The sequence below is a fragment of the Hippoglossus stenolepis genome, chromosome 20, assembly GCF_022539355.2.
Source record: "Hippoglossus stenolepis isolate QCI-W04-F060 chromosome 20, HSTE1.2, whole genome shotgun sequence".
NCBI lineage: Eukaryota > Metazoa > Chordata > Actinopteri > Pleuronectiformes > Pleuronectidae > Hippoglossus > Hippoglossus stenolepis.
Genome location: NC_061502.1, coordinates 14537003 through 14563989, shown reverse-complemented (window position 1 = coordinate 14563989; position 26987 = coordinate 14537003). Strand labels below are relative to the sequence as shown.

Here is a 26987-nt window from a genome sequence, read left to right as displayed (position 1 = left end):
TCATCCTTTTCATACCTGCCTTTGGTGTTCCCTCATTCAGGTTTTTATATATACATTTTACTATTGCTTTTATTCCTTTAAAGCACGTTGTGTTACATTGCTTGAATGAAAAATGTTTTACAAATAAAGTCTAATCGATTGATATCGCTGCATTTATTTTCATACTTTCCATTAAAACAAATTCTACAAGATTTTGAGTTGGAAAAGTTTGCAAACATTTTGAATATTATACAGTGTTACATGAATATGAAATAGCAGTGTATGTTGTTGGAATATTAATTGAACTAAATTAAATAAATAAATATATGATCCACTTTTTCCAGCACTTAAAATAATCAGGTGGAATTCACGTTAAAAGACATTAGTACAGTTATCGACCACCAGGTGTAGCATTTAGCCCCTTTTCATGAATCCCCCTCGAAGGGTCCGCTTCATAAACACCATGTCCCACAATGCTCCGCGGCGGGCTGTCGGTGCCGTTTGTCCGTCCGTCCGTCGCTCCGACACAATGCAGCTTTTAATGGAGCTGAGGCTGTGAGCGGTGCGGGGCTCGAACACGCAGCAGCACAGCGGGCTCGACCGGACACCGTGAGCCTCCCGGACCCGACCCGCCGAACCGTTAACGGCGTGACGCAGCCACCGAGCGGCCGTGACTCGGTTTATCCCCGGGACTCCGCTGCGGTGAGTAGCTACCGAAGCTAACAGCGTTGTGTTGTGACCACTGCTGGCTAACAGGCTAGCTAATTGACCATAGGAGACATGTCCCCGTGTCCCTCTGCACCTCAGCAGCTCCATGTCCTCTCTTTATACGTGACACTGTTGGAAATGTAGTTTTTTGTACATAAAGACTTTGGAGTCATTTTTTTTTTTTGCAGCCAATGAAAGTCGTGAGTGTTTTTGCTTTGATCTCGGCTGAGGTACACGTCAACCAGCCGGTGTTTCACCCGGAGACGGTTCCCCCGGTACGGGACTCCCCCGGTACACATCACGGTTCGGTGCACATTTCGATTTGATCGTCTCTGTCCTCAAACACGCCTTCAGTGTAGAAAGTAGAGTGTCACACCGAATTCCATTTAATAAAGTGACAATTTAACGTCGACCTCCTTTAATGGCAGGCACACACACAAGCGTTATGATTCACAATGATTGTAAAGATCAAACGTGAGCGTCCAGGTTAAGTGAACATGCTTGAATACACCGAAAGTATGTACTAGTGTGTACTGACTATCGTGTTCCCAGTAGGCAGCAAACATGCATGTCTGCGGTTATTGCTCATAATCCAACTGTAAAATTGTAGATTTGCTAATGGCAGTTCTGTTCGGTGTGTGTGGAAGGTTTTAGATCTGCCCTGTCAGTCATGTACTGAATCCTTACCTTCAAACTAAGTGCCGAAGACCTGTGTACATTAGAGAGTATCCCCAGACATTGCTGGCACCATCTAACACTTAATTTAATGTCTTTTCTTTGATGAAACTTACCTTTTGATTCTGTAGTTACCATCCTATTTCTTTATTATCTTGGTTAGACCTAAAATCTCTTGGTGTTACGTAAGACGGCAACCGTTCACTCTGCAGCCTCCTAAGTCAGTTGTACAACTCTCTCTCTCACTCTCTCGCGCATCAGTCATTGTTTGATCACCACAATGCAAATCAAACAACGTCAAATTACACAAAACGTGTGCAGAGTGATCAGTTTATTAGGTACACCCAGCTGAAACTAATGCAGTCCAATACAACCATCCTGCAATTAAAGTAGGTTGCTACAGTCAGATATTGATGAGATAGTTTAAGAGGCGTTGATTACATTTTCTGTTCATTGAATAATTTGCATGCTGGTTGCATGAACCTACATTCGTTTTTAGCTAGGTGTACCTAATAATCTGACAACTCCATACAAATGTAGTCTCATTTTTATTTTGGTTATCAACCAATGACTCACTGGACAGGGTGGTTGAGTAGTGTCCTCTTAAAGCAGCGTCCACTACACTGTATATGAGTTGAGTGTCGTATACACCAGCCTCTTGCAGTTTGGTTAAAGTTACCACCATTAAGACGAGGCTCAGCCTGTTTGTGGGAACAGTAAAGTTACTGCCAGGCAGCACTGCTTTTAAATCACATTTCACTAACCAGTAAATCAGTTTTCACTTAAGATTTCTTGGCTCAGAGGTGATCACTTGATAAAAGCCTCACCAGAGTTGTCGGCCAAGAATGTGGTGATTTTTTTTTTGGCTGTCTTCAGAGTATTTGTGCATTGTTACTCAACAGGAAGAGGGTTTTGTCAAATCAGATGGAAAGTCCTTGTAAATTAGTTGAAAATATGAGTCAGATTTCCGTTCGAGTACATCGTGTTACTTTTGTGTCTTTTCAAAGTCTGAAACTCGGTGGAGAAACAAAGTTGCTGAGCTCGTACATACGCAGTGTCCACGAATCTGGTGATGCAGAGGAAACTAAACAGGGGAGTGCAGTGAGAAGTGCATAATATTTACCTCAGGTATAGAGGCAGGAGAAGTTAGAGTTCAGATTTCACATTGGGACCGTATCACCTTTCCTCACTTCCAAGCCATTATCCAAATATCAGGTTGTGAGGTATATTCATCATGTATAACTAGATTTTGGCATCTTTGTGTGGGATGTTGAGGACGGGGCACGTGGTTGTTTTTGCAGGTCAGTTGTCTTTCACCGAGTAATTGGGGTCAGTGAGTGTATCACAGCAGATCTATGCTCGTGTTGGTTATGAATTGGTGTTTTTATTTGGAAGCCCTTTTCCATCGTTGATATTTATTTTCTGTGCTCAGATAAACAGCTGTATGTCATTTCAGTATTTGTAAACTGGGAACTGAACAAATGAGGCTGTCAGATTTAAATGTCAGTACAAATCTCTCTGGAACTTGAGATGCTGATAGGAATGTTATGTTTAGATAATGTTGTGAATATAAAACTTCCGCTTGTTGTGGTCAGATTGAACCACAACACGCATTGATATGACTGTACAGGGTATTCCACTGTGAACACTGATATTGATCTTTTTTTCTCATAGGGTGGCTGTTGCCACACTGTTTTTTATTTTTTTATTACAGTAGATAAGTTGCCTGTGATGTCTGGGAGTCAGAAATCATAACACAAAAGACAAATAGAGAGCATGGTTAGAAAATACAGCAAAGCACCAAGTGAAGCGAAGGAGATATTCAGCTCATGTTGCTGAAGTCAAGTTAGCGCTGTTCTTACTGAACACAACAACAGATGTTTTTCACAGCAACATTTTGAAATGTCATTGCAGGAGAAGAACAGATGGAACTAATAACATGAATGAAATTTTCAGTTTTATTTGGGCTTTCAACTCCAGAGTCGTGGTGTTGTGCATGCTGGCTCATTGGCTGTCACCTTACTGAGTGGAGCCCTCTTTTATGTTAGTGGTTACACATGTGCTTTCCCTTTATTGCATTTTTACTATTGTTACAGCCTGTAGAGTGAAAACTATTATTAATAAATGTATCTGGCTTAGGGCTGTTCTACTTATATCAGGGATGGAGTATGCTTCTTCGTGGCAGCCCTGAGTTATCATTACAATCTGGTAAAAATGTCACGGGCCAGTGTGAGAGAACTTGGTTGCATTGTTAAAAACACTGAGGCATTAATTGGCATGTCCTTGTCAAATGCAACCACTATCTCTCAACTTCCATTCTGTCCAAACTGTCCTGCTGTCCTCTGGGGTTTAGCTGAATAGCTGAGTGTTCTCGGTATAGAGGAGCAAGCTCTTCTACCCCTAATGAACATCTGCTTTAAGAGGCAGGAGAAGTAAGGCTACAGAACCCAAGGACAGCTTGTTCTGTGTGTTTATTGAATAACAGCAGAGAGAAGAACAGATGTAGCAGCTCGAAGCTGTAAGAAGAGACACTGGAGAACGAGAGATGGTATGACGAGTTGTACTTTTGGCAAAGTCAGAAAACAGCAACTCTCCATGCCATGCTCACTGTAGGATTTCTCAGCTAATTCGTTTTCCAAACAGAAATACTTCCTTAAATAGAAGCCCAGTTTTCCCTCCTCCACTGGACCTTAGTTAGTGTAAGTCACTGTCAAGCTCGAGGTAAGTGCTGTGTGAGTAAAGCAGTTAAAAATAAATATGATGTGAGGCGAGAGTGAATATTTGATTGTCAGTCCCCCCTTTCTTTTTTTTTTTTTCAAATCACACAGAACCTGTTGTCTTGTGAAAAGAAGGCAGTCACTGTCACAATGAGGCCATTCTAGAGTGATGTGTTTGATCTGCGCCCCCACACAATTTTCCACTTGTTGTTCTTGACATGCCGAGATCGAGCCCTGTGCATTTGAAAGACCGAATGGGCACTAACAACATGACTTAATGCTGTGTGAGTGCCCCTTGCTGACACTCAGGTGCAGTCTCTTTTGGGGAGGTACACTGCAATAATTCTCCCATGTCAGGGGCTAATCACCCTGGCTCCCTTCCCACAATCCATCAGTGTCTGGAGTATGAGGCTTGCGGGGTTCTGGCAGCTGTTGTCGGGTTGAGTCAATCTGTTATGGTCTACGCCAGCCTGCACAGGAGGGGGGGAGAAAGAGCTCTCAGGAGGACACAGCGAGCGCGGCTGCTACCGCTGCCACGGCGAGATAACACAAGGATTTATTTGTTGGGAGGGCGGGATTTCAGGGCTTGTGTGTTAATTTTGCTCAGTTAGCCGCTAACTTTTTCCTCTGTGAAATATTTAGGGAAGAGCCAGGTTTTTATCATGTATGACTAAAAGGGGAAGGAATTTATTACAATTTTGTACTCAAATTTAAGGTAACGGGATTGAAATGATTAGTTGATAGACAAAAATGATTTGCCTTAGTCCTTCTATAATTGTTGAAGTCATTTATAAGGTAAAAACTAAAAAAAGCTTCTGCGGTGAGGACTACATGGTGGAGGTGATGATACAGACAATACCATTCAAATGCTGATTAAAGTGCACTAACATCTGTCTGTAGCTTGATCGAGATGTATATATATATCTCGATCTACACAGGAAATGTCTTTAACTTTTAAGATATTTGTGCAAACAAACATCAAAGTGATCTATGTCTAAATTGGTCTTATTTTGGGAACAGGGACAGCACTCAGTGGATTAAAATCACTTAAATGTCTTAGCTTGACATTTTATTATTTTTGTGTAATTATCGTGGCTTATAAACTAGTCCTATTTATGGATTTAGCCTAAATGTTGATATTGCAGGGTTGGCACAGAGTGGTGTTGATGCTGTGAGTTGGCAGAGACCTCACAATTCGACTCAGTTGTCAAGGCAAATATTTGGAGTCATGCTTCCATTTGCACTCTGTTCAGAGTGCATGTCTGTTCACAACTTTTCGAGGGCCGACAGAGGGGAAAGTTGAAAACAATTGTAGATGTAATACTGCACTAAAAACATGGTCAACTTGAAAATGATCAAAACTAGGTGAAGCATTTTGATTCGTCACAGCAGGAAAAGCACCAACCTTAATGCCTCTGTTCATTCAGGTGTGTGAGTAAGCAAGAATGCAAATACCATGGTCCTGACATGTCAATGGAATTATTATGTTTTACTGTGTTAAGTCAGAATGCTTGCAGTATTTGTTAAATATAGCATCATTTAATTCATGAGAAATCCAAGCTAGCAATAGCTGTTGTAGTGAAAAGTTTAAGTGTCATCACCACTTCCTGTACTGAGTGAAATCAGTAGTGAAAGTAAGTTTAATTTCTGGCAACTACTATCCCTCACATCTCTTCCACTGGGCTCAAACAACATGCAGTTTCTCTAGTGTACAGTGTAGCAACACACGATGTACCACAGAATTCATTTAATCTATTCCTAGTGACAGGTACACATACGTGAGAGAGGGAACTGCATTACATTCCACTTGTGGGAACAACGACAGCTGAAAGTACAAGGTCTGACTGTCTGCATGGATGGTAAAACATTGTGGACAAGAGCGCACAAGCAAGCATTGCAAATGGTGCTACACACAGCTATACAGTGCAGCAAGGAAGCAACACATTAGAGATCTCATGTCATTATGAGATGTGTACAAAAAATGTAGGTTCATTATGAAACCGTAGTGGGACAAATTAGAATATGGTGGGCAGCCACAGTCTAGGTAATACATGGGAAACACTGTATGATGTAATTAGTTTAATTGGCAGAAATCCCACTGTGTATTTTGGATATTTTGACTCTAAGATGTTATTTTAGAGCCCAACTGATATGGAGTTGACAGGGCGTAAAAAATGAATATAGCTCATGTGTTGAACAGACTTCAACACTAATGTTTATAGGTTTGTCTTCAGGAAGTCAAGGATCAATTCAGAATCTGGAGATGTGGATGTAACAAGTGAACCTCCATGTTTTTCCGTCTCCCTAATGTGTACTTGTATAGAAAGTTAGGTTTCGAAGAGCAATGTGCCTCGGTGCAAATCACTCAACTTTACCCTCGAGATTGAGAGGAAGACCGGTTTCTTCTTACTCATGAGAATCTCTGCTGCAGTGAGCACCACATGTAATAAATCACTGAGGCAGCTTTCACTCTGGAATACAGAAAATACTTTTTCTGTCCAGCTCATTCTTCTTCTTGTTTTGGACAAACACTTGTAACACTGAGCTGTTGAAGTTCTTGTAATTATGATGACTGGACTTAATTTTTGCTTGATGATAGGTAAGGTGACTTATTCAGATTGGACCTGGCCCTAAAAAATATGACAGTTTGGCTTGTGAAATGTCTCAAACTCTTGATTGAGAGGAATTTACTTTAATTTATATATGAGTAGCTTAAACCATTTTTTCTTTAATTTATTATTGTTACGGCTTATCTGGTTTGAGGGTTACTGGAGCTAATCCCAGTCGGCATTAGATGTGAAGCAGGAAACACTCTGGAGAAGTCGCTAGTCTATCATGACATATAGAGACAAACAACCATTCACGCTCACATTCCCACCCACGGACAATTTAGTGTTCCCACTTGACCTTCACTGCATGTCTTTGGACTGTGTCAGGAAATTGGGTAGCACAGTGGTTAGAATTGTTGCCTCCAAGCAAAAGGGTTCTGGATTCAAACCTGCAACCTTTTTTTTTATTTGGTCTGAAATCATAGTACAATTATGAAGCAAATAAATGCCTTGATTCTGTTGCAAGAGGAGAAGAGTATTGATCCTTCAGTTTGGATATTATCATGATTAGTCAAAAATGTTTAAAGCAGCATCCATCTTAAAGCTGCTTTTGGTTTCTGTTTTACCTGACGATTTACTAGATTCTGTTGGCATGGACATGTATCCTCAGACTTTTCTGTCCCTTTTCATCTCTGTCTAAAGTAATTATGCAGACGCAAATGGTTAAATGAAAACCATGTGGCAGCCTGTAATTACATTTTCGGTAATGAATGGGTCAAATACCAGTTTCACAGAAATTCCCTCTGAAGATAGACAGAGCTCGACAAAAAAAATGGTGTCACATGAGACAGGGACCTGCCGTATAACAGCACATGGAAGAGAAGCTTGTTTGAATTTTGGTTTCCAGATTATATATGATGTTGGTGTTCCACCTTTAAAAGACTATTTAGATTTAAGAGACCTACATACGAGACTCCCAGAGTGTTGGAGCTGATAAGTCTTTCACTGCTTCTTCTGATGGAAGCGAGGATCTGATTTCACACATCCAGCTTGAAACGTTAGTCTGAGAAACACGTAAATGAAGCTGTTCACGCTGTGAAAATGAGCTGTTAAAAGATGCAGCATGTAGGCGACTAATTGATAGAAAATTAATCAGCAGTCATAATGGAATACTTATGTTTGGCATTTTTAAGTGCAAATGCCAATTTGATCCCTTGTCGTTCGTGATGGTACACTGAATATATTAGTTTTTTTTTAATATGGAAGACATTTGAATTTGTGACATTTTAGAGATGAATCAATAATTCAAATAATTGTTACCTGCAGCCCTAATGTTAACCCAAAGTCCTTTTTTAAAATGTTTTTACCCTGCAAAGAACTAATTACAAGCGTAGTCGATCCATAGTTTGGACCTTTAGGGAACAAATTGAAAGTATTGACATTGCGCTATGTGTCCACAAATGCCAGTGGAACCTTATCTGAATATTTTCAAACTGTGATATAGTCTGTGGCTACAGAGTCGTGTGGTTTCTTCTCTGATCAGTCAACGGTATCAGCTCCAACAGCTCTGATTAATTCAGGAAGCTCATCAGCAACGACTTTGCGGACTAATCAAGAAAGCTAGGCCAGCTAATTTATTTTCAAACTGCGACCGACACACACACACACACACACACACACACACACACACACACACACACACACACACACACACACACACACACACACACACACACACACACAAGAACATTTGCCCTTGAGAGAATCACACAAGCTTACTGTTTGTGACCACACATTAGATTACTCATATCAAATTTTTTTCATTTCTGCAGATGTTACTTTCTCCGTTGAGTTCCTTCCCCTCTGCCTCATCCTGTCAGACATTTTCTGCTCTAATGGACGAAGTGAAAACAGTTGAAAAACCAAGAGGGAACACAGATATGCATTTAGGTCAGTTCATCCTCTGGTACCACAGCAGTTATCCTCACTGAGGGGGGATGGAACATGATAAAGTTCAGGAAAAACTTTTCACATAGACACCTTTTGAGAAACATTGTGAATCTATAGATGCTCATAAGTAGAAAGTAGAAAAAACGTTTAAATAGCTTAATTTACCACCAGGCCTGGCAGGGAGAAAAAAGCCTGCGGAAACGGTCAAATGCTTCTTTTCACACTACATTAAAACTAGTCATGCATCTCGCCTGGAGTGTGCTCACGAGACCCCCGCATCTATTTGTATTTCAGCAATGCTCATTCTATAAACACATCCAGTCTTCTTCTCTGTGGACCGAAAAACTGTAATTCTGGGGCAACGACTTCGGCAGTGAAAGCCAGTGGCCGGAGGCAGTGTGTTTTCGAGTTGTCCGTCCTTCCGTCCCATTCTTGTAAACAGGATATCTCAAGGATAGCCCTTAAGGGAATTTCTTCAAATTTGTTACAAAAGTTTAGTTTGACTCAACGATAAAATACGTTTTTGAATGGTTTTTTTGGGCTCATGAATGTGTTGTCTTAAGAAACCCTCGAGAGAATTCTTTCAAATTTGGCACAAATGTTCACTTAAGCTCATAGATCAAACAATTAGATTTTGGTGGTCACATGTCAAAGGTCAAGATCGTATTGGCCTGACAAAACATTTGTCACTTGGACTCAAAGATTAATTGATTAGATTTCAGGGTTCAAAGGTCACATTTACCTCGTGATTCTGGAAAAGAATATATGTAGACTGAAATTGCACTGGCTGGAGGAGGCTTACAACCCGAGGGTGGTTATTCTAATTTTACATTAAATAGGCAAGTTTTGACTGCACCTTGGCTCCAGAAGTACAACTTAATGGAAATTAAACTTCAAATCCATACCAGTGGAACCCTAATTAAAGGAAAGCAAACTCTGTCCGTTGTTTTTGGGAGGAGCAGAGTAACAATGCTAACTAACCATAATTAAAAATCTGCCGACTGAGTGAGTTTCTTAAAATGTAAAGCCAAGTAAGAAATTAAAAACATTAAGGAAAATATCTTTAAAGGATTTTTAGAAGTTGAAGCTAATTAGAAAAATGTTTGAGTTGTGTGCGTGGGAAAACCTAACGGGGGGTCCTGTGTGTCTGTACATCTGCTCCGACTCTAATTGGTTGTCACATTCTCAACTCTCACCAACACAGTGAGTGTGAGTGGCTCCTCACCTCACCCCTGCAGGGCACAGTACTCGTGCCACAGCAGTTTTACAGCAGAGGCTCCGGTGACAGATTAGAGCTCGCTGCAAAGCCGGTGTGATGCATGTTGTTTATCACGCTCCCAGGCCTCGCGAACACAGAGACTCATCACCCATCAAGCTCAAAGATTGGTAGACAGATGCAGTCAAGTTGCCACAGCCCTTTCTTTGATACTCTTGAGAGATAGCTTTATCTTGAATTGTCTCTTAAAGGACGAACATGTGCAATCCGACAAGGGAACCTTTTTTTTTTTGGGAGGTTGGAAGGCATCCAGGTCCATCTGTCATTATGCACTCATTCCTTCTTTCCCTGGTTCTCTCTCTTGCCGTCTCTGGTATTCTGCAATGTTATAAATACACATCACACACGTCAGACAACTGGTGTGTGATGTTTGTATCCACACAGCGGGGGCATTGAAGGGTGGGTCTTCTGTCTGCCTCCATTTGTCTCTTCACTTTTGATGCACACACAGAGATAAAGGTCAACACGCTCGTATAGTTTGCAGTGAGTGGGAGGCGGTCCACATGGAGGACGATTTTAATTGCGCCTGCGCCAGGTCGTCACCGCGCTGATTGTCCTGATGATCATTACAGCCCGATTTTATCTCCTGCTCCGTGTTATTGGATCATAAAAAGAACAGCAGAAACAGCAGCTACTGGAAAGTTTTCACTGCTGACACTATAGACTGTAAATAAAAATGGACGACATATCTTCACTTCCTCCCGTCGTTAAAGAAGATGAAGCTAAAATGTCATGGATGCAGGTGCTGCCCTCTCATGAATTTCTCATTTGAAGGCAGGGTCTGTGCAGTAGTGACTCAACCAATTGCGAGTTCCAGCTTGTAGCATCAAAGAACTAATTTAATCCAAATTGTATTTAATAAACTCCTTTAATTAGGCCTGCATGTCGTTTTTAATATACTACCATATGGGTTGGATGAGGATATAAAAGTTAATTAACTTGTCTACTGTCTGAGGTTTTTATCATGGAAGCTAATGGAGCACGGTGGAAAATATATTGCTAATTAAGCAATTAATAACTGACCAGCACTGTTGTGTTGATCTGATTAAGTGACTTGATTTCTCATGTATTTTCTTAATAGGATTTGACAAAAACTGAAATTTAGAGTTTAGTCTAACAGTTTATCAATACATTTTCAGAAAATGTATAAACAATATATTTTTATATCCAAATAGAAGTTACAGACATAATGCTCGAGGATTTTATTCATGTCACACATCACTAAACCACGTTATTAGTCTCAGATTGGGTTAGAAACCAAGAATCCTTCATTTTTTGATTAATCTGTGAAGCACAGAGTATATTTACATGCACACTAACATCCTTTTTTAAATCTTATTTTAGATAATATCCTTTTTGATATGGTATTTTATATAGATTTCCAATTGTCTGCATGATCGCAGGCATGTCTCAGTCTCTTCTGCTCTGACACTGCAACAACACACAGGGGAGGACGAACCCAGTTTATTTTTCTGTCTTCCTCTGTTGGATTTAACGCTCTGCTGGATTTGGCTTCTCCGTCAGTCACTGAAGGCGAGAGCTACAATTTTAGTTTATTTTCTGCAGCACCGGTGTCAGATTTTTCATTTCATCTTGTTGTTCATAAGTACATTGTTCAGCAATTTTGTTTAAATAAATCTTACTACGACACATCATGATTCAATGACACCTCCAGTGACCAGAAGCATGGATAATGTTGTGTACATGTTACACCACCCTGGTTTAAGTAGTTAATCAACTACTTAAACTGCACTGACTAAGACCATCAGATGTTTTGTTTAAAGAACGAGAAGAGGACCTTTTTGAATTCCTTTTGCAAACACTCTTTTCATTCCCCCTTTTGAGTGCGACTCCACAGCCCTGCAGTCACCTCTGTAATTCACCAGTGAAAAAGATCCTTGAGATGGTTCAGTCAGCCGTCTGCAGATGAGCTGTGATCCATGGCTGCAACAGCTGCTCCCCTCACACAGCCCTGTGACTGTGCCTTCCCCTGCAGCTGCCTCCATCTCTCCTTTTTTTCTCCCTCCCCCCATCACCTCCACAGGGAATGCCTTACCTCCATCTCCTCCATGAAATCATAATTAATTATGGGAAGGCTAGTCTCTAAGCACAATGAGCCAAAGCCCTTCAAGGGGAGAAAATACATCAGGGTAACCCGGAGTCCCAGCAGGCACGATGGTTTTCTGAGGTGCAGCAGTGTCACCTCCAGAGGCCTGTGCTGCAGCAAGATAGAATTGTGCACGTTTGGATTTATGTCACTTCCAGGCTTTAGTTTACACTCATATTCCTTTTTTTTTAGCCTCCGCTCTCGACAGCTGTGGTCGAGGCATTATGTGTTTGGGTTGTCCGTCCACCCGTCTGTTGCATTCTCGCGAATGTGATATCTCAGGAACACCACTAGGGACTTTGTTCAAGCTTGGCACAAACATTCAGTTGGGATGAACAGATTCCTCTCATACTTTTGTGGTTTGGATATATGTTAGCATGCTGACATTAGCATTTTACCTCACAGCATCCCTGTCCATACACACATATCCTCACAGAGATGCTAGCATGTCTGCAGACTCTTGGGGCTCGATCTTACACCTGGTGCAAAGTAAAAGTAGATTTGAACTTGCCCTAAAAACACTTGCTGCCTGAAATTAAGAAATAGAACCCTTAGGGTTGCTCCCATCTAATGATTCAGACTTAACCCTTACAACCAGAACCCTAACTAGACTAATACCAAAGCGGCTGTCTGAGTGAGTAGTAGTGAGTCTTAAAGGGAATTAATTTTCACAACAGGTAAAACTGTATCAAAGCCCACTTCTGCCACTTTTGTTAAAAAATATCCTGTAAGTCATTATAATGACTAACTTGTATAGTATTCTTTCTTAATTGGGCGTCCATTAAAAAAGTGTCCTCTCAGTCATTGAACAAAACCTTTGATGGCCGCAGCATCTGACACAACCCCAGTAACCCCCAGCCTCTTACGTATTCAAATGGTTGTCGATGCCAAACAATTTTGAATTTAATGACATTATCAAGGCTAAGAGGAATGTCTCGCCGCCACCATGCCAAAATAGGATCCATCTTCAATAGTACTTCTGGTCACTATATCTTTTGGAGACGTGCTACCTAAGGTCTTATTAAAAATAGAAGCTGTGTGATCTATCCCTCAGTTGCTACCTGTCAAAAACTCCTCATTCTCAGAATCATCAGCTTTCACAGAGGCACAAGCTGTTAATGCCGTCTTTCCCCTACATGTGATGGTACCCTGCCGTTAACTCGATAGTGTTCGAGTGAAAGCCTGTTATGGTTGGATGTCGATTCTGTCTGTGCTGTCTGTTCCTTCATGGAGGAATTTCAGGTCGGTCTCAGAAAGCCGTGCCAGTGTGCAGAGGGACTGTTCAAACATTTATACAAGCGCTTTCCCTCAAATGTCTGTGAACTTGGAAGCAGCATCCTCAATCCGTCATTCAGCCTCTGAACTCTGCACCTGCTGCAGTTATTCTTTTGAATTTTTTTTTTGCCCGGAGCGGCTTGGTATTTAATCACAGCATGGTGCGGCTCCGAGTGCCCGCAAATATTACTGCAAATTCTTTCACACTCATTAACTTGGCTTAAGCGAGGAATTTGGGGTTTGATTGACATTAAAGTCTGCGCTCAAAATGTCTGTCCATTGCACATCGTCGGTTTTTATACCCCTAAATCAAATTAACACACTGCTAGACTACCGCAGACTGCGTTATTCATAGGCCCGGCCGGTAATTTGCTGACTGTGTTGCTGCTTGCTCAGTGCTCACCATGTGGAGCAAAGGGGTTTTATCTGGGTCATCAGTGTGGTGGTGGCAGCTGTGCCTCAGCTTCTCCTTTCGCCTGAGATGACTGCAGACAATTTTATCTCAAGTGTTGAAGGTTTTTCCTTCTGCAAAAGGAGCTGGATCATAACTGAAATTTGTGTTTTTCTTTATAAGTAATTAAATATAATATAAAGAGATAATTCAGCTGTTGGCATCGTTTTTTATCATATTATTTGTACAAAATAATTAGAATATAATACCACTGCAGCTACACAGTGACGGCTTTGTGTGAGTGTGTATCAGCAGGACGTGTTATGTTTGTATAAGCTGAAGGCAAAGACTGGCATGTTATAATCTCTCCAAGTGGAAGTGTTTTTTTTTTATAGTGCACTCTTACATCTGCTGCCTTGTACGTCTAAAGCCTACGAGTGAAAATGGCTCCATCGGCAGTCCTTTAGGTGCTTAACACCAAACCGCCTCACTGCTCAGTGCGAGGTAATGACGGCATTATAATTGATCCCTGCAAAATAAGTCCAGAGTGATCAATGCCTCACTGTGTGTTTTCCATTCGGACAGATTAAGCTGAGTGTAGCGGAGAGAAGACATTCTGCAGATTAGAAAACTACAACTGAAGAGATTGCAGTTTAGTTTTCCTGTGTATGTGTATGTGCGAGTGTCGCTCCATTTCCCAGATGCATCCACGAGCAGAGCTTTAAACCAGCATGTCTTTTGGCCCCAGATTAGGCCGAGCAGCAGCGTTTGCCAACATCTGCCCGCCATTACCCTCGTGACATTGGAAGTCATGCAGCAATTAATCAGACTGTTGTGATAGTTGTCTCTCGGTCATTCTGCACCTCAGGCTCATCACTGAGCAGCAGGATGGAGGTCAGCGATCAAAGGGTCGTAATTCCTGGGAGTTTCTACTGTACGTGTTCCCCTCCTAAATACACCAGACACCACTGGGCTGTAGTTACTTTGTAGAACCAAAGCATCTTGTCTAATTAGCCTGGGGAGCTTTGTTTCCGCATTTGTTAGCTCACTGTTTGCTCACCCGGCTACGAATGCTGCCGTCATGCGCCGATGACATCATTGGCAGCCAGTAGTAAGAATCAAATCCTCTTATATTTTACAATCTCATCAATCACTCATTTTTTTTTGTTGTTCTCCCTTTTCTTATTATAGCATTATAATTATTTCCACCATTTATTGGTGTATAAATTGGTCAATAGTAAATCGATCATCTAATATTTTATTATTTGACATTTTGCAATAAAAGTCAGCATTCTCTCAGTTTTAGCTGTTCATTGCCATAAATATTTGTTGTTGGTATAATCTACATTCTTTTTCAGAGAAATTAATGTAAAGGTGCTACCTCCCATAATTTCTTACATTTTATTGACAAAATAAATATATGTATTAAACAAGAAAATAGATTACAACATAACTAAATATATTTGTTATATATTTGCTGTGTATTAAAATGTTCTAACATTTAATGTCGATAGAAAACTCATTTGGTCTGATGGTATTAAAAGGTTTAAAGTGGTTTTACAAAGAAGGAAGACGCTGGATATATGTCATTTTTGTGAAGATGAAATCCTAAACCTTTTATCTGATTACCTTTCCTCGTTCCTCTCCCTGAACTGTGCACACGCGTTGCTGTGGGTTGTATTTCAGTCAGGAACCTCTGAACCTCTGAAATGTCAGTCCCATGGAGGCAGCAGAGAGAAATGATTATTTGATGCAGACGGAATGAAAGATGGCTTCTTGTTGTGTTTTTAAGATGGTATCTGTCAATGCTGTGATGAAAGCAGTGCAAACACAGAGGTTTGAATTCACTAGTAGCCCAGACATTATCAAGACAAGCTGTTATGTCATGGAATGGTAAACACCACCACCTGCATTTCTTCTGTGACTGTCGGTCTGAGCTGCTCTGCTTTATCAAGGCTCTCTCTCTCCCTCAGTGTTGTGTGTTCTGTAATGCATTGGATAAGGGCTGCTTGGCACTTGGCCTATCAGTTGCCATCCTCAGGGCTTGTGGTGTGATGTTACATGAGCTAAGAAAGCAGACTGCAATCTGTGGGGAAATTTAGATCATGCTCGTGATGTAGGAATCTTTATACTGTTTAAGTATAAAGATACGGCCGCTGTTCCTTTTCTCGCCTGATGCGACGTGCACCAGAAACAGCGTAATTTCCGCTGGCTTGCAGCTTCATGTCCGCTGATCACGCATCTCCTTACTTTTTTTTACTTGGGGCACGCAACACGTCTAGTGCAACATGGGTTGAGTTTGAGGCAAGATATTGCTATGCTCCCTTGTTAATGTCCTTCATGATATTACTTAATGTCATAAGTGTTGCAGCATAGAAATTGTGAGATTGCTCCAGGAGGAAACAAGCCAGTGTCAAAACCGTTAGTTTGTGTTTCCTCTTTTTTCTGCCTTTTTCTGGCAGCGTGATTGTATTTTCCTCAGTGCCGACACCTATCATTTAGAAGAATACACCAAATTGCTGCTCACCAAAGAGTATGAAAGGGAGAGGTGTCATTTTTGCATCACAGCTGGCGCATGCAATGACCAACCTGTCAAGTATAACTGCAGCTTTAATGTGACTCCCAGTGCTGCTTTGGTTTTTAGCCCAGAGCAACTGCATCTTTCCAAAACATCTGCAAACTGGAAAAGCAGCTCCTGAGGTCCTGGGTTTTTGTTGCATTCTTTGTATTTGAACTTACGGTGTAGGTGAGGCTGAAAAGGAAGATGAATCTGAAGCTATTCTAGCATCGATGTTAGGATGAGACCCAAACACACAAGCTCTCCTCCAGTGGCCTCAGGAACATGCTATAAACCTCTGAAGAAAGCTGGCAAGCGTCTGCATCAGAAGGTGCAGCTGATTTCCTTTGAGTCATTTTCTCTTCTGGACTAGTGAAGATAATTCAACATCACTCTGGAGAGTAATCAGGGATGCTCAGTAATTTGAGTCAGTGATGAGTGTGGGATGCAGGCGGAGGCCTTTAATGAGATTTGCTGATGGGTGCTGTTGGCATTGGCTCGCCTGCTGTGTGTAATTTACCAGTGATGGCTCTCCCTCGTTTTATGCTCTTTCTATGCAATTCTGAAAAAAATGGCATTGATATCCCCTGGTATTCAGCAGCACACTGCTTCTTTCCTCTCCTGGTCCAGGCTATCATGCACAGAATGCAGTGAAAGTAGGATGAGCTGCAGAGTCTTGTTCTTACATTGGCCGACTGTGGAAAGCCAGACTATAATTATTACAGATGTACTTTAATGTGATCTTGACTTGAAGGCCCTGCACCCTTTTGCCTCTTGCATTTCTGTGATGACAAACTGGGCTGCGTTTATAAGGGCAGGAGAAATAAAGTATCTTCATAAATTTCTCATATTTCATTAAAACACAATTTGAAATTTGTGAGGTGCATGAAAAATACAATAAATACAAAAAACATAGTTAGGAAAATGTCTACTGTTTTCACAGCAAATAGTAATTCTTTTGATCATAGATAATACTTGTCACTCATTGGCCTTTTTTTCTGTTCTTTTATCTCAGGTTGCTGTATCAAGACGACAAAGGAGAAGATTGTCGAAGCTCCACATCTTAAGGAACATCTGAAAGGGAGTAATAAAATGAGCACATCCCAGATAGAAACAACTGGCCCACACAACTATCTCACTCACCTGTGAGCAGACATGCTCCCCCTGCATCACTCTTCGAGGGGCACCCCTCCCCAGTTGCGGGACTGTTTCCTGACATAGATTTGGAAGAATGGCTCTACCTTGTGACAGAAATGGCATTAGGTTGTGTAGGCTATAACACATTAGAGTACATATTAGAGTACAGGTGAGGCTGTTGCCAATACCCACAGGACCCTAAAGAGGACTCAGATGACCTTTACACAAGGACATAAATACGCCCCAGCTTTGATTTAGTATCCATCTTGCTGCCTTTGCTGACAAGGTTGACTATGGCTGCTGTTGATCCGCATAGCAACGGTTCCATGATGGGGCGAGGAGCGGACTGAGGGAGTTGACAATGCAGCGAAACGGTGGTGGGGTGGGTGCTGGAGGCCAACCATGGGTGTTGCGCCGTGTGCGTCTAACATGGCTCAGTTTCATGCTCTTCTTTATCCTGGTCTTCTTCCCACTCATTGCCCACTACTACCTCACGACCATTGACGAAGCTGGAGGTCCCGATAAGCGTATCTTTGGGCCTCGGCCTGGCGGTGAACTGTGCGAAGCCAAACATGTGCAGGATCTTTGCCGCATTCGTGAGTCGGTCAGCGAGGAGCTGCTGCAGCTGGAGGCCAAGAGGCAGGAGCTCAATGGGGAGATTGCCCGACTCAACTTGCGCATTGAGGCATGCAAACGCAGCATTGACAGTGCCAAGCAGGATCTGCTGCAATTGAAGAATGTTATCAGCCAGACAGAGCATTCCTATAAAGAGCTAATGGCCCAGAACCAGCCCAAGCTGTCGCTGCCTGTAAGGTTGCTGCCAGACAAGGAAGACCCAGGGCTTCCACCACCCAAGTCCGCACGCTCCTGCCGTCTGCGGTCCTGCTTCGACTACGGGCGCTGCCCTCTTACGTCTGGGTTTCCTGTGTATGTCTACGACACAGGCTCTTATCCATGGGGGGACTATCTCGACCCACTGGTGAAGCAGGCTTTTGCAGCATCAGTTAAGAGCAACATTTATATAACTGATAACCCCAGCATTGCCTGCCTGTATATGGTCCTTGTTGGAGAGCTACAGGAGTCGTCCTCCCCTCCACCATCTCCTTCAGAGCTGGAGAAGCAATTAAAAGCTCTTCCCTACTGGAGATCAGATGGACACAACCATGTACTATTGCATCTCTCTAGAAAATCCATGACACAGAACTTCCTGTATAATGTGAGTGCAGGACGAGCAGCAGTTGCTCAGTCCACCTTTTTGGAGCAGCAGTACCGTGAGGGCTTTGACTTGGTTGTATCCCCACTGGTTCATGCCCTCTCAGAACCAAACTTTTTGGAAGTGCCCCCTCAAGTACCAGTCAAGAGGAAATACCTCTTCACCTTCCAGGGAGAGAGGGTGGAGTCACTGAGGAGCAGCTTACAGGAGGTACCCCCCCAGTCATTCGAGGAGGAGATGGAAGGAGACCCACCAGCCGACTACGATGATCGCATTATTGGCACCTTAAAGGCAGTGCAGGACAGCCACTTGGATCAGGTGCTGGTCGAGTTCACCTGCAAGGACCCTCGGCCAAGTTTGCCGACTGAGTGGTCTCTTTGTGGACAGAGGGAGGACAGGCTGGAGGTGCTCAAGGCTTCGACTTTTGCCCTGGTGATTGCTCCAGGAGATGGGCAGCTGGTGGCCTCAGCAGGCTGTGGAATGAGGCTCTTTGAAGCCTTAGAGGTAGGAGCCATCCCAGTCATGTTGGGGGATCACTCCAGACTACCTTACCACCAGTTTATCCGCTGGAGCGAGGCTGTCATTATAGTCCCCAAGCCCCGTGTCACGGAGCTGCACTTTCTGCTGCGCAGCCTATCAGACAATGATATGCTAGCTATGAGGCGGCAGGGTCGCTTCCTGTGGGAGACCTACTTCTCCACCTCAGAGAATGTTCTCAGTACCATCCTGGCCAGCATCAGAACCAGCATCCAGGTCCCTGCTGCACCCATCAAAGAGGAGCCCGCCCATGAGATTCCTCACAAAGCTGGAAAGCTGGCAGGAACTGATGCCAACCTGGCTGACAATGGTGATCTGGATTTGGGTCCTGTGGAGACGGAGCCCCCCTACGCTTCTCCACGCTTTCTGCGCAACTTCACATACACAGCTGCAGACACCTACAGAGCATGGAACCGGGCCCCGGGGCCTTTTCATCTGTTTCCTCACACACCTCTAGACCCTGTGCTGCCCTCTGAAGCCAAATTCCTCGGCTCCGGTACTGGTTTCAGGCCTATAGGTGGAGGTACGGGAGGTTCGGGAAAGGAGTTTCAGGCAGCTTTAGGAGGGAACGTGCCACGAGAACAGTTCACAGTGGTAATGCTGACATATGAGAGGGAGGAAGTGCTGATGAACTCTCTGGAGAGGTTGAACGGACTGCCGTACCTCAACAAGGTAGTGGTGGTGTGGAATTCCCCCAAGCCTCCTTCAGATGACCTGCTGTGGCCCGACATTGGACTTCCCATTGTGGTAAGTGCTCCTGCAGATTAAATCCTTACTCAACCAATGTGCACATATTAATCAGGTTAGTGTTGGATTATTCAGTAACGTATACATCTCTGTCTCATTCTGACTCTCTGAAATGCAAAACAGTAAATCTGTAATATGTGTCAGAGCTGGTGCAAAGTTTGCTTAAGTACTTTATAATGAAGTGTGCATCTTAAAAACTCTGCGGGAGCTCTTCCAAATTACCAGAAGCTTTTCTACAGGGATGTGAAGAAGTCTGATGTTCATGAATAATAGAATTTGTGCTTTTGAATTAAGCTTGAAAAGTATAAATATTAATCCATCTCATTTCCACACTATTGGTTTGTGACAGAGACTCTGTGGATGAGTGGTAAGCTGTGAGAGAGAAACTAAAGAACAGGACTCTGTTTGGTAGAGTTGTTGATGCAACATGGCACTGAAATTGGACAAGCTTGTATTCAAGTAGATTATTTGAAAATCAACTGGTGTGAATATTGATTCCAGTCTCTTGAATTTGAGGATGTGCTGCTTTTCTTAAGTGTGAGTCGTTGTGAACTGAGCATCTTTGGAGTTTTGTTGCCTTTTGGTTGGTTAAACAAACAAACAAACAAAACTGTGGGATATATTTATGTACAATATGTTCAAAATAATTATTCTACAAATTAATATATTGTATTGATTGATGAAGCCCTTCTTCAATAATTTATAGCCTAAGATCTTAGTAGAACTTAAAAGCACTTAACCACAAAAATAGTTTTATGCACCTAGCTGAATTTTAGTTTAGTCATATCAGTCATTTGCTGCCATATACCATTTACCTGTTCTTCAGTTAACATCTTTTATAGGGAAGCATACGAAATGCTCAGTGTGCAGCATCACGCAAAATGTTCTCGGCAGTACTAACCACAAGTAGCCGCTTCTAAAGTGCCCTCCATAAATGCTCTTGCCAAGTTGTGTCTCGTCTCATGCCTGCAGGTCGTCCGCACAGAGAAAAACAGCCTCAACAATCGCTTCCTTCCCTGGGATGCCGTGGAAACGGAGGCTATTCTCTCGATTGATGATGACGCTCACCTCCGCCACGATGAGATCATGTTCGGGTTCAGGTCAGTGATGGAGGATGAATGAAGCTCTAGGATTTTTTGGGGGGGGGGGGAAATTGTCAAAGGGAAAATAAATATCTAATAACACCTGATATTTTAAAACTTGTTATTGAATAAGTATACATTTTTTATTTAATTTCTTTTGCAAGCACTGTATAATAAAAAATAGATATACAGATTAATCGATGTGAGGTGAACACAAATATGCAGGAAAATGGAAGGAAAAAGCTTTGTAACTTCTCAGAGGGGAAACCAAAAAATGCAGAAGCATCACATTCCTCAAATCACTGAGAGAAGCTGAACCAACCACTAGAGACTGCAGCAGAGGAAATGAAAGGCAAACATTTGATCAGCATCTTGTATCGATCCCTTTTTCAATGTTTGGCTTAGATGAATATGAATGAATTTGAAGATCCCATTGAACCAATTAAAAGAAGCACGCCGTTGTGTTAATTTCACTCCTGCCGTCACTCAGACTCGTCTACACCTTAGTGCTGTAGCAGCTTGTCCGGACAGGCAAAAACTGTGACTGTGTGTGTGTATGGGGGTCATTTGTCAAATACCCACCTCGCAGAATTACCCAGGAATGTATCCACACCTTCAACTTCCCCCGAAGAAGAAAAACTACACATCATCCTACTGCACTTAAGTGGTTTCCTTTGAGCACATCTGAGATTTCTTACATCGTCTGCAGTGCTTGAAATTCATCTACTGAACAGAAACTTAGTAACTGGGCCTCAGCGTGTGTACATGTGAGCTAAGAACAATATTTTTGTTTTAAATAAATTCAGATTATAAAACTGTCATATGCTAATAGAAGGCGTCACAGTTGTAACTTAATTGGTCCCAAGAGGAAAAAATTGTTGCCACCTGTATTCTGTAGATGAGGAGCAGAAACAGATGGATGCAGTGGCATACGCTCAGACACACTAATAACTTCACAAAGCCACAGATATAGACCATACAGACCATAATCCTTAAAACATTTATCAGATGGTCGGATTTGTTCTTGAGGAATGTTGCTGATCATCTGTGCTCGGCGTTGTCTCACAGAGTTTGGCGTGAGGCTAGAGATCGTATTGTGGGCTTCCCAGGGCGGTACCATGCGTGGGATGTCAACCATCAGTCATGGCTTTACAACTCCAACTACTCCTGTGAGCTCTCCATGGTCCTGACGGGAGCTGCTTTCTTCCATAAGGTCAGAACCTGCACCTCACCCGCTCCAAGAAAACAACAAAAACTACCACGTTCATCAGATTTATTTTTTAACTTTATCTCAGCTGTGTCATACACGTGTCTCCCTGTGTCTTTGTGTACTTGCAGTACTACGCCTATCTGTACTCCTACGTGATGCCCCAGGCCATCAGGGACATGGTGGACGAGTACATAAACTGCGAGGACATCGCCATGAACTTCCTAGTCTCGCACATCACCCGCAAACCACCCATCAAGGTCAGTAACGTTCGGCCGTTCGGCTGTGCTCAGCTCCACGTCGGCAAACTTTGTGTCTCCCCCAGGCCCTGTGTATTTATATTTTTCCTCATTTAGCCTTGCCATTACTCAAACTGACACATCCAATATTCCACACAAATAGTAAATCAAAAACACAAGATCGAATTTGTGCGTTCTGCCTGGTTTTCCTCCTGGATTTTTATTGGAAGGACATTTGTTACCGGAGAGTTTATATATTTATGACTAGACAAATAATTATAACAATCAAGCCAGGGACGCTGCTGGAACTGAAATGTTGTCGCGGCCCTCAGTTTAGGTTCTTTTTGATTTAGAGGATGTTAATAGTCAGGGGTGTTTCAGGGGGAATTAAGGGCAGCTTTGATGGAGTGTGTTGCATGACAGCGTTTCGCTGCTAGGAATAAGCCTTGTGAATAATGAATTTGGGACAAGTTTGGATGTGGAGTCCTTAATAGTAAGACTACATTTCTATTTTAGACCAAAATCAGACAAATAAAGCAGAAAATAAATTGCTTTTGTTGTGCACCGTGAGTTTGTTTAAAAATCTGTGTCTGGCTAATTGACTGTTTCTGTTGTTTGACAAAAGCAGCTTCTCATTTCTCACCATCAACCGTGTAGTTTGTTAGTTAGAAGTTCGTTATAGACCAATTAGACTAATGTTAGCTTTCTGACTTCACGACTGATGTGTTTGGAGAATGAAACACTATCTTGGGTAATGATGGCTGGGGTTGCCTGAGTCCAATAAAGCTAATGGATGCTAACGGTAGCCGAAACTCTCACAGCACCCAGGATCCACACTGTTGGAAAATATGACACTTTAAATGGGAGGACATAAATGGGGCGTACGTAAAGCCACAAACTGACGTGGTTAGTTAATGACACGCTCCTTGACTTTTTCTTTCCTAGGTGACATCTCGTTGGACTTTCCGCTGTCCCGGCTGTCCTCAGGCCCTCTCACACGATGACTCCCATTTCCACGAGCGCCACAAGTGCATCAACTTTTTTGTCAAAGTGTACGGCTACATGCCGCTGCTGTACACGCAGTTCCGAGTGGACTCTGTGCTGTTTAAGACTCGTTTGCCCCACGATAAGACCAAGTGCTTCAAGTTCATCTAGCATTGGGCTGAGTGGCCCAGCGAAGAGCCAAAAAGCCAAGTGGATTGAAGAAGTATTTAAAGAGAGCAGCAGCTCCCACGGCGAGCAGCGATGATGGAGGGAAGGATGGACGGACTGCCAGATGCACACAGTCTTGGATTAGGATTTTGCCGGGGGGAGATAGACATATTAACCTTGTGGTCTAACCCACGACTACTGAGAATTTGGAAAGTGGAAGCTGAAAGGGGACCACTGCCAACAAAATAAGTCTCTTCAGTGGACGTCACTCCTCCTGTTTCATGTTCTTCAATCATGCTCAATCATTAACCACTACAGATGTCATTGGCACCTCCAGACGGCCTGCTGAGGAAAGAGGGCAGTTGTACCCCGTGTACAGAAACTCTCCCAGGAGACTCTACCTGATAATGGAGCGATGAGTTAGTGCATCACTGACAGACTGACGCCAGGCTGCGCTCAGCTCAGCAGCCTGTTGACACTTTCCCAACGGTGAGCAGAAGTGACACCAGCACACGGCTGCCGCTGTCTGTTTTCCATGTTACAGTTACAAACTGTACTTCCTGTACTTGTACGTGAGAGAAGCACTGATGGTCAGAAGTATTTTATTGAACAAACTCTTTTTTTTTTTTGGTTTTTAAATAATGTTTAAATGTGTACATCTCTATGTGGAGCGAACAGTTTCCAGAGCCTCTGCCTGTGGGAGATCAGACACAGATTCAGTCTGAGGAAGAAAACAGGAACGTGACCGAGGATTTAAATAACACGTAGGCCCGATCATGTTTAGCAGTGTTTCAGCAGTCACCATAATGCCTCAAATTTGTCATGAAAACCAGCCGCCACCTTGTCATTTTGTTATGCTTACAGGCGCTCGTCTCTGATGTTTAAAAATTGACCTGTTTTTTATGCTATAGGGTGTTTACTAATGTTTGTTAAATTTGGTCCGAGTCACGTTTCAATGTAATAATATCGACCAATCATCCGTTACGCTTTCCTTACCGAGAATCACAGCTGCCAAAATGAACAAAATAGGTTTTAATCATGCAGACAGACTCAATGCAGTTCAGTGTACTGTTAGATCACCGTAACAATGTTAGATTTAAAGGGACAATATGCTTATTTGTATTCTGGCAGAGATCTGGATGAGAATGTTGGAAGTTGATGTTCTCAAATCTGTTTAAATGCTAACAGCCAATGGCTTGTTAGCTTAGCTTAGCACAAAGAATGGAAACCGAGGGGATTTGCTAGCTTGGTTGTTTAAAATGCTAACGAAATTCGCCTTACAGTGTCTCTATGGAAGTGAAAATGATTCGACAAATGAGGTTTAAAGTGTAAATGTTTGATCCTTTGAGTCACTGGTACGTGAGAGTCAGGCTGTTTCCCTTAGTTTCTAGTCTTGATGCAAACTGGAGATGTTCCGATACCATTTGTCCCGTAGCTGTATAACTACTAACCCTGTATGGAAGTGATTATTCTCGTTGTTGTTTGACCTGACTCAGGTTAAACCCTTTGAAGAACACAAAACTACAAATCACCATTTTACTTTCTATACTTTCCTCCATGAAGTTTTGCCAAATTGCATTTTAGCTAGCTCTGGCTAACGCCAAACTTCGGGAAATTACTTCTTCGCTGATTTAGAAACGGTACTTGTCAGTTTTGGAGAAGCGAAGATGGAGAAATTTCCTTAAAAAGAAAATTGCAATTTTATATGCGTGAAACTACTATACTTTAAAGTTGTGGTAACAGATTTGCGTACTTGCTAATGCCCGCTGTAGCATTGGGGTCATCTCTGATGCTGGTATTGGAACATCTCTAACGCTAAGCTAAGTGGCTGCAGGCGGTAGATTTATATTTTCAGAAAATAAGAGCAATATCAATCTCCCCCAGAAAGCAAATAAAGGTAATTCCCATGTGTTTGAAACTACCTTTTAACGTACAGCCGGTGCTGGCTTTGCATCAGAATTACATTAGATCTACAGAAGCATCCCAGCTCAGACAAAAATGTCACTTTAGTGTCGCCATGTTGGTTTCACTGTTGTTTTTGTTTGTTTTTTTTACCATTGCTTGATGAATGTTTCCTTTGCCAAATAGGTACGATATCTGCTGCTCGACAGCGATGCTCAGTGCTCGGGATGCAGTCTGGTACACCGACATCCACTCTGCATGGTACTTTACCAGGAGTCAACCCATTATGTATTATAAATCCAAAGTTCTTTATTTGACCATGTCAGACTAAGTTTCCCTGTAATCTGAACAAAACATCAACCTGAAAAGATGAGTTTGAAAAGAAAGATATTTAGATTAGCTTCTCCTTCCCAACCAATTATGTTCTGTTCTACAAACACTCATGAAGTCCATGGTTCCTGTATATTTATTGAATATATTATGAAAAAAAGATTTTTTAAAGCTGATAATGACACATGCAATAAAATGAAAAGACATTGTAGTTTATTATTCCTATTTTCAAAGAGGTCCCAGCCTGAAGGAGCCAACAGCTTCTTTGTTTCCAAGGAAAACGAGCTTGTGCCATCGACCTGAGAGCAGACGTGTGTTCTTCTGTGACCTGGTTTTTCCAGAGGTCGGACTATAAGTAGAATGTCATTAACTGAGTTTTTCAAAGAGCCAGTGGATTCTGGTCGAAGTGTCTTTGAAGCCAAATCCCGACCTGCTCCGGTGGCTGCTGCGGCTGTGCTCTGACCCCCTCCCCCCCCCAGGTGAAATACAAACATATTCGGATGGAAATATTTTCCTGCGAGGGATAAAATTCAAGAGAATGTTTCCTAATTGCTGTGGTTTAACTTGGCAACACGGCAAAAAAAACAAAAACAAATCCAAATTTACATTTGTTGCTGCACCAGACTTGGAAAAAACAACTTTTTAAAAACCGCTGTCACATCCCAACAGAATTTTAATTGGAGCTCGAGGGGCCTCATAATTACTTGGCCGGCTCTAGACCTGTCCTCGGGGCACAGTTTGGGTCAGCTGGTATTTTGGAAGGTGAAAAAAAAACAACCTCCCCATTCCTCTCCCACCAGCCTCCTCCCCTCCAGGATCTGTGGCACAGCTGGTTTTCCGTGGCCTGAAAGCAGGAAGCGTTAGAAAGGTGGAACTATCAAGTGCTCCTGGGTCGGCTCCACCAGCGTGGACGGGGCTCCGGCGACCTGCAACGCTCTTCTGCAACGTCTGGCCGAAACCAGACTGGCTCCGGCGTCACGACAAACCATTGAAGGCCAGATGAATGGAAATAAAAACACTCAACATTGTTAAAAACTTGATCCGACTTTTGTCCTCATTCTTCTCTTGTGAGCACATTCCTGGATTTGTACTAAAATTAGAATATTGAACAGGGAACTTTATTTAAGCTCCTAAGATCAAAGTGCCCTAAGTGGTTGGATGGGTGTGAGAAACTTTAGTGTGTGTGTGTGTGTGTGTGTGAGATCAACTTCAAAGAGCAACACTCGAGTCGTCACATGATTGATCACGTGTTCGCTC

General features: G+C 42.5%; 1 protein-coding gene across 1 annotated transcript; it reads left to right on the top strand.

Moving 5' to 3' along the window:
- Positions 1-454: 454 nt before the first annotated feature.
- On the top strand, positions 455-26770 carry extl3 (exostosin-like glycosyltransferase 3). Its single transcript, XM_035143815.2, has 6 exons — positions 455-681; positions 17200-19818; positions 20791-20918; positions 21969-22113; positions 22239-22367; positions 23292-26770. The coding sequence occupies exons 2-6, from the start codon at positions 17683-17685 to the stop codon at positions 23499-23501; spliced, it is 2748 nt and encodes a 915-aa protein (XP_034999706.1). The 5' UTR covers positions 455-681; positions 17200-17682; the 3' UTR covers positions 23502-26770.
- Positions 26771-26987: the final 217 nt, after the last annotated feature.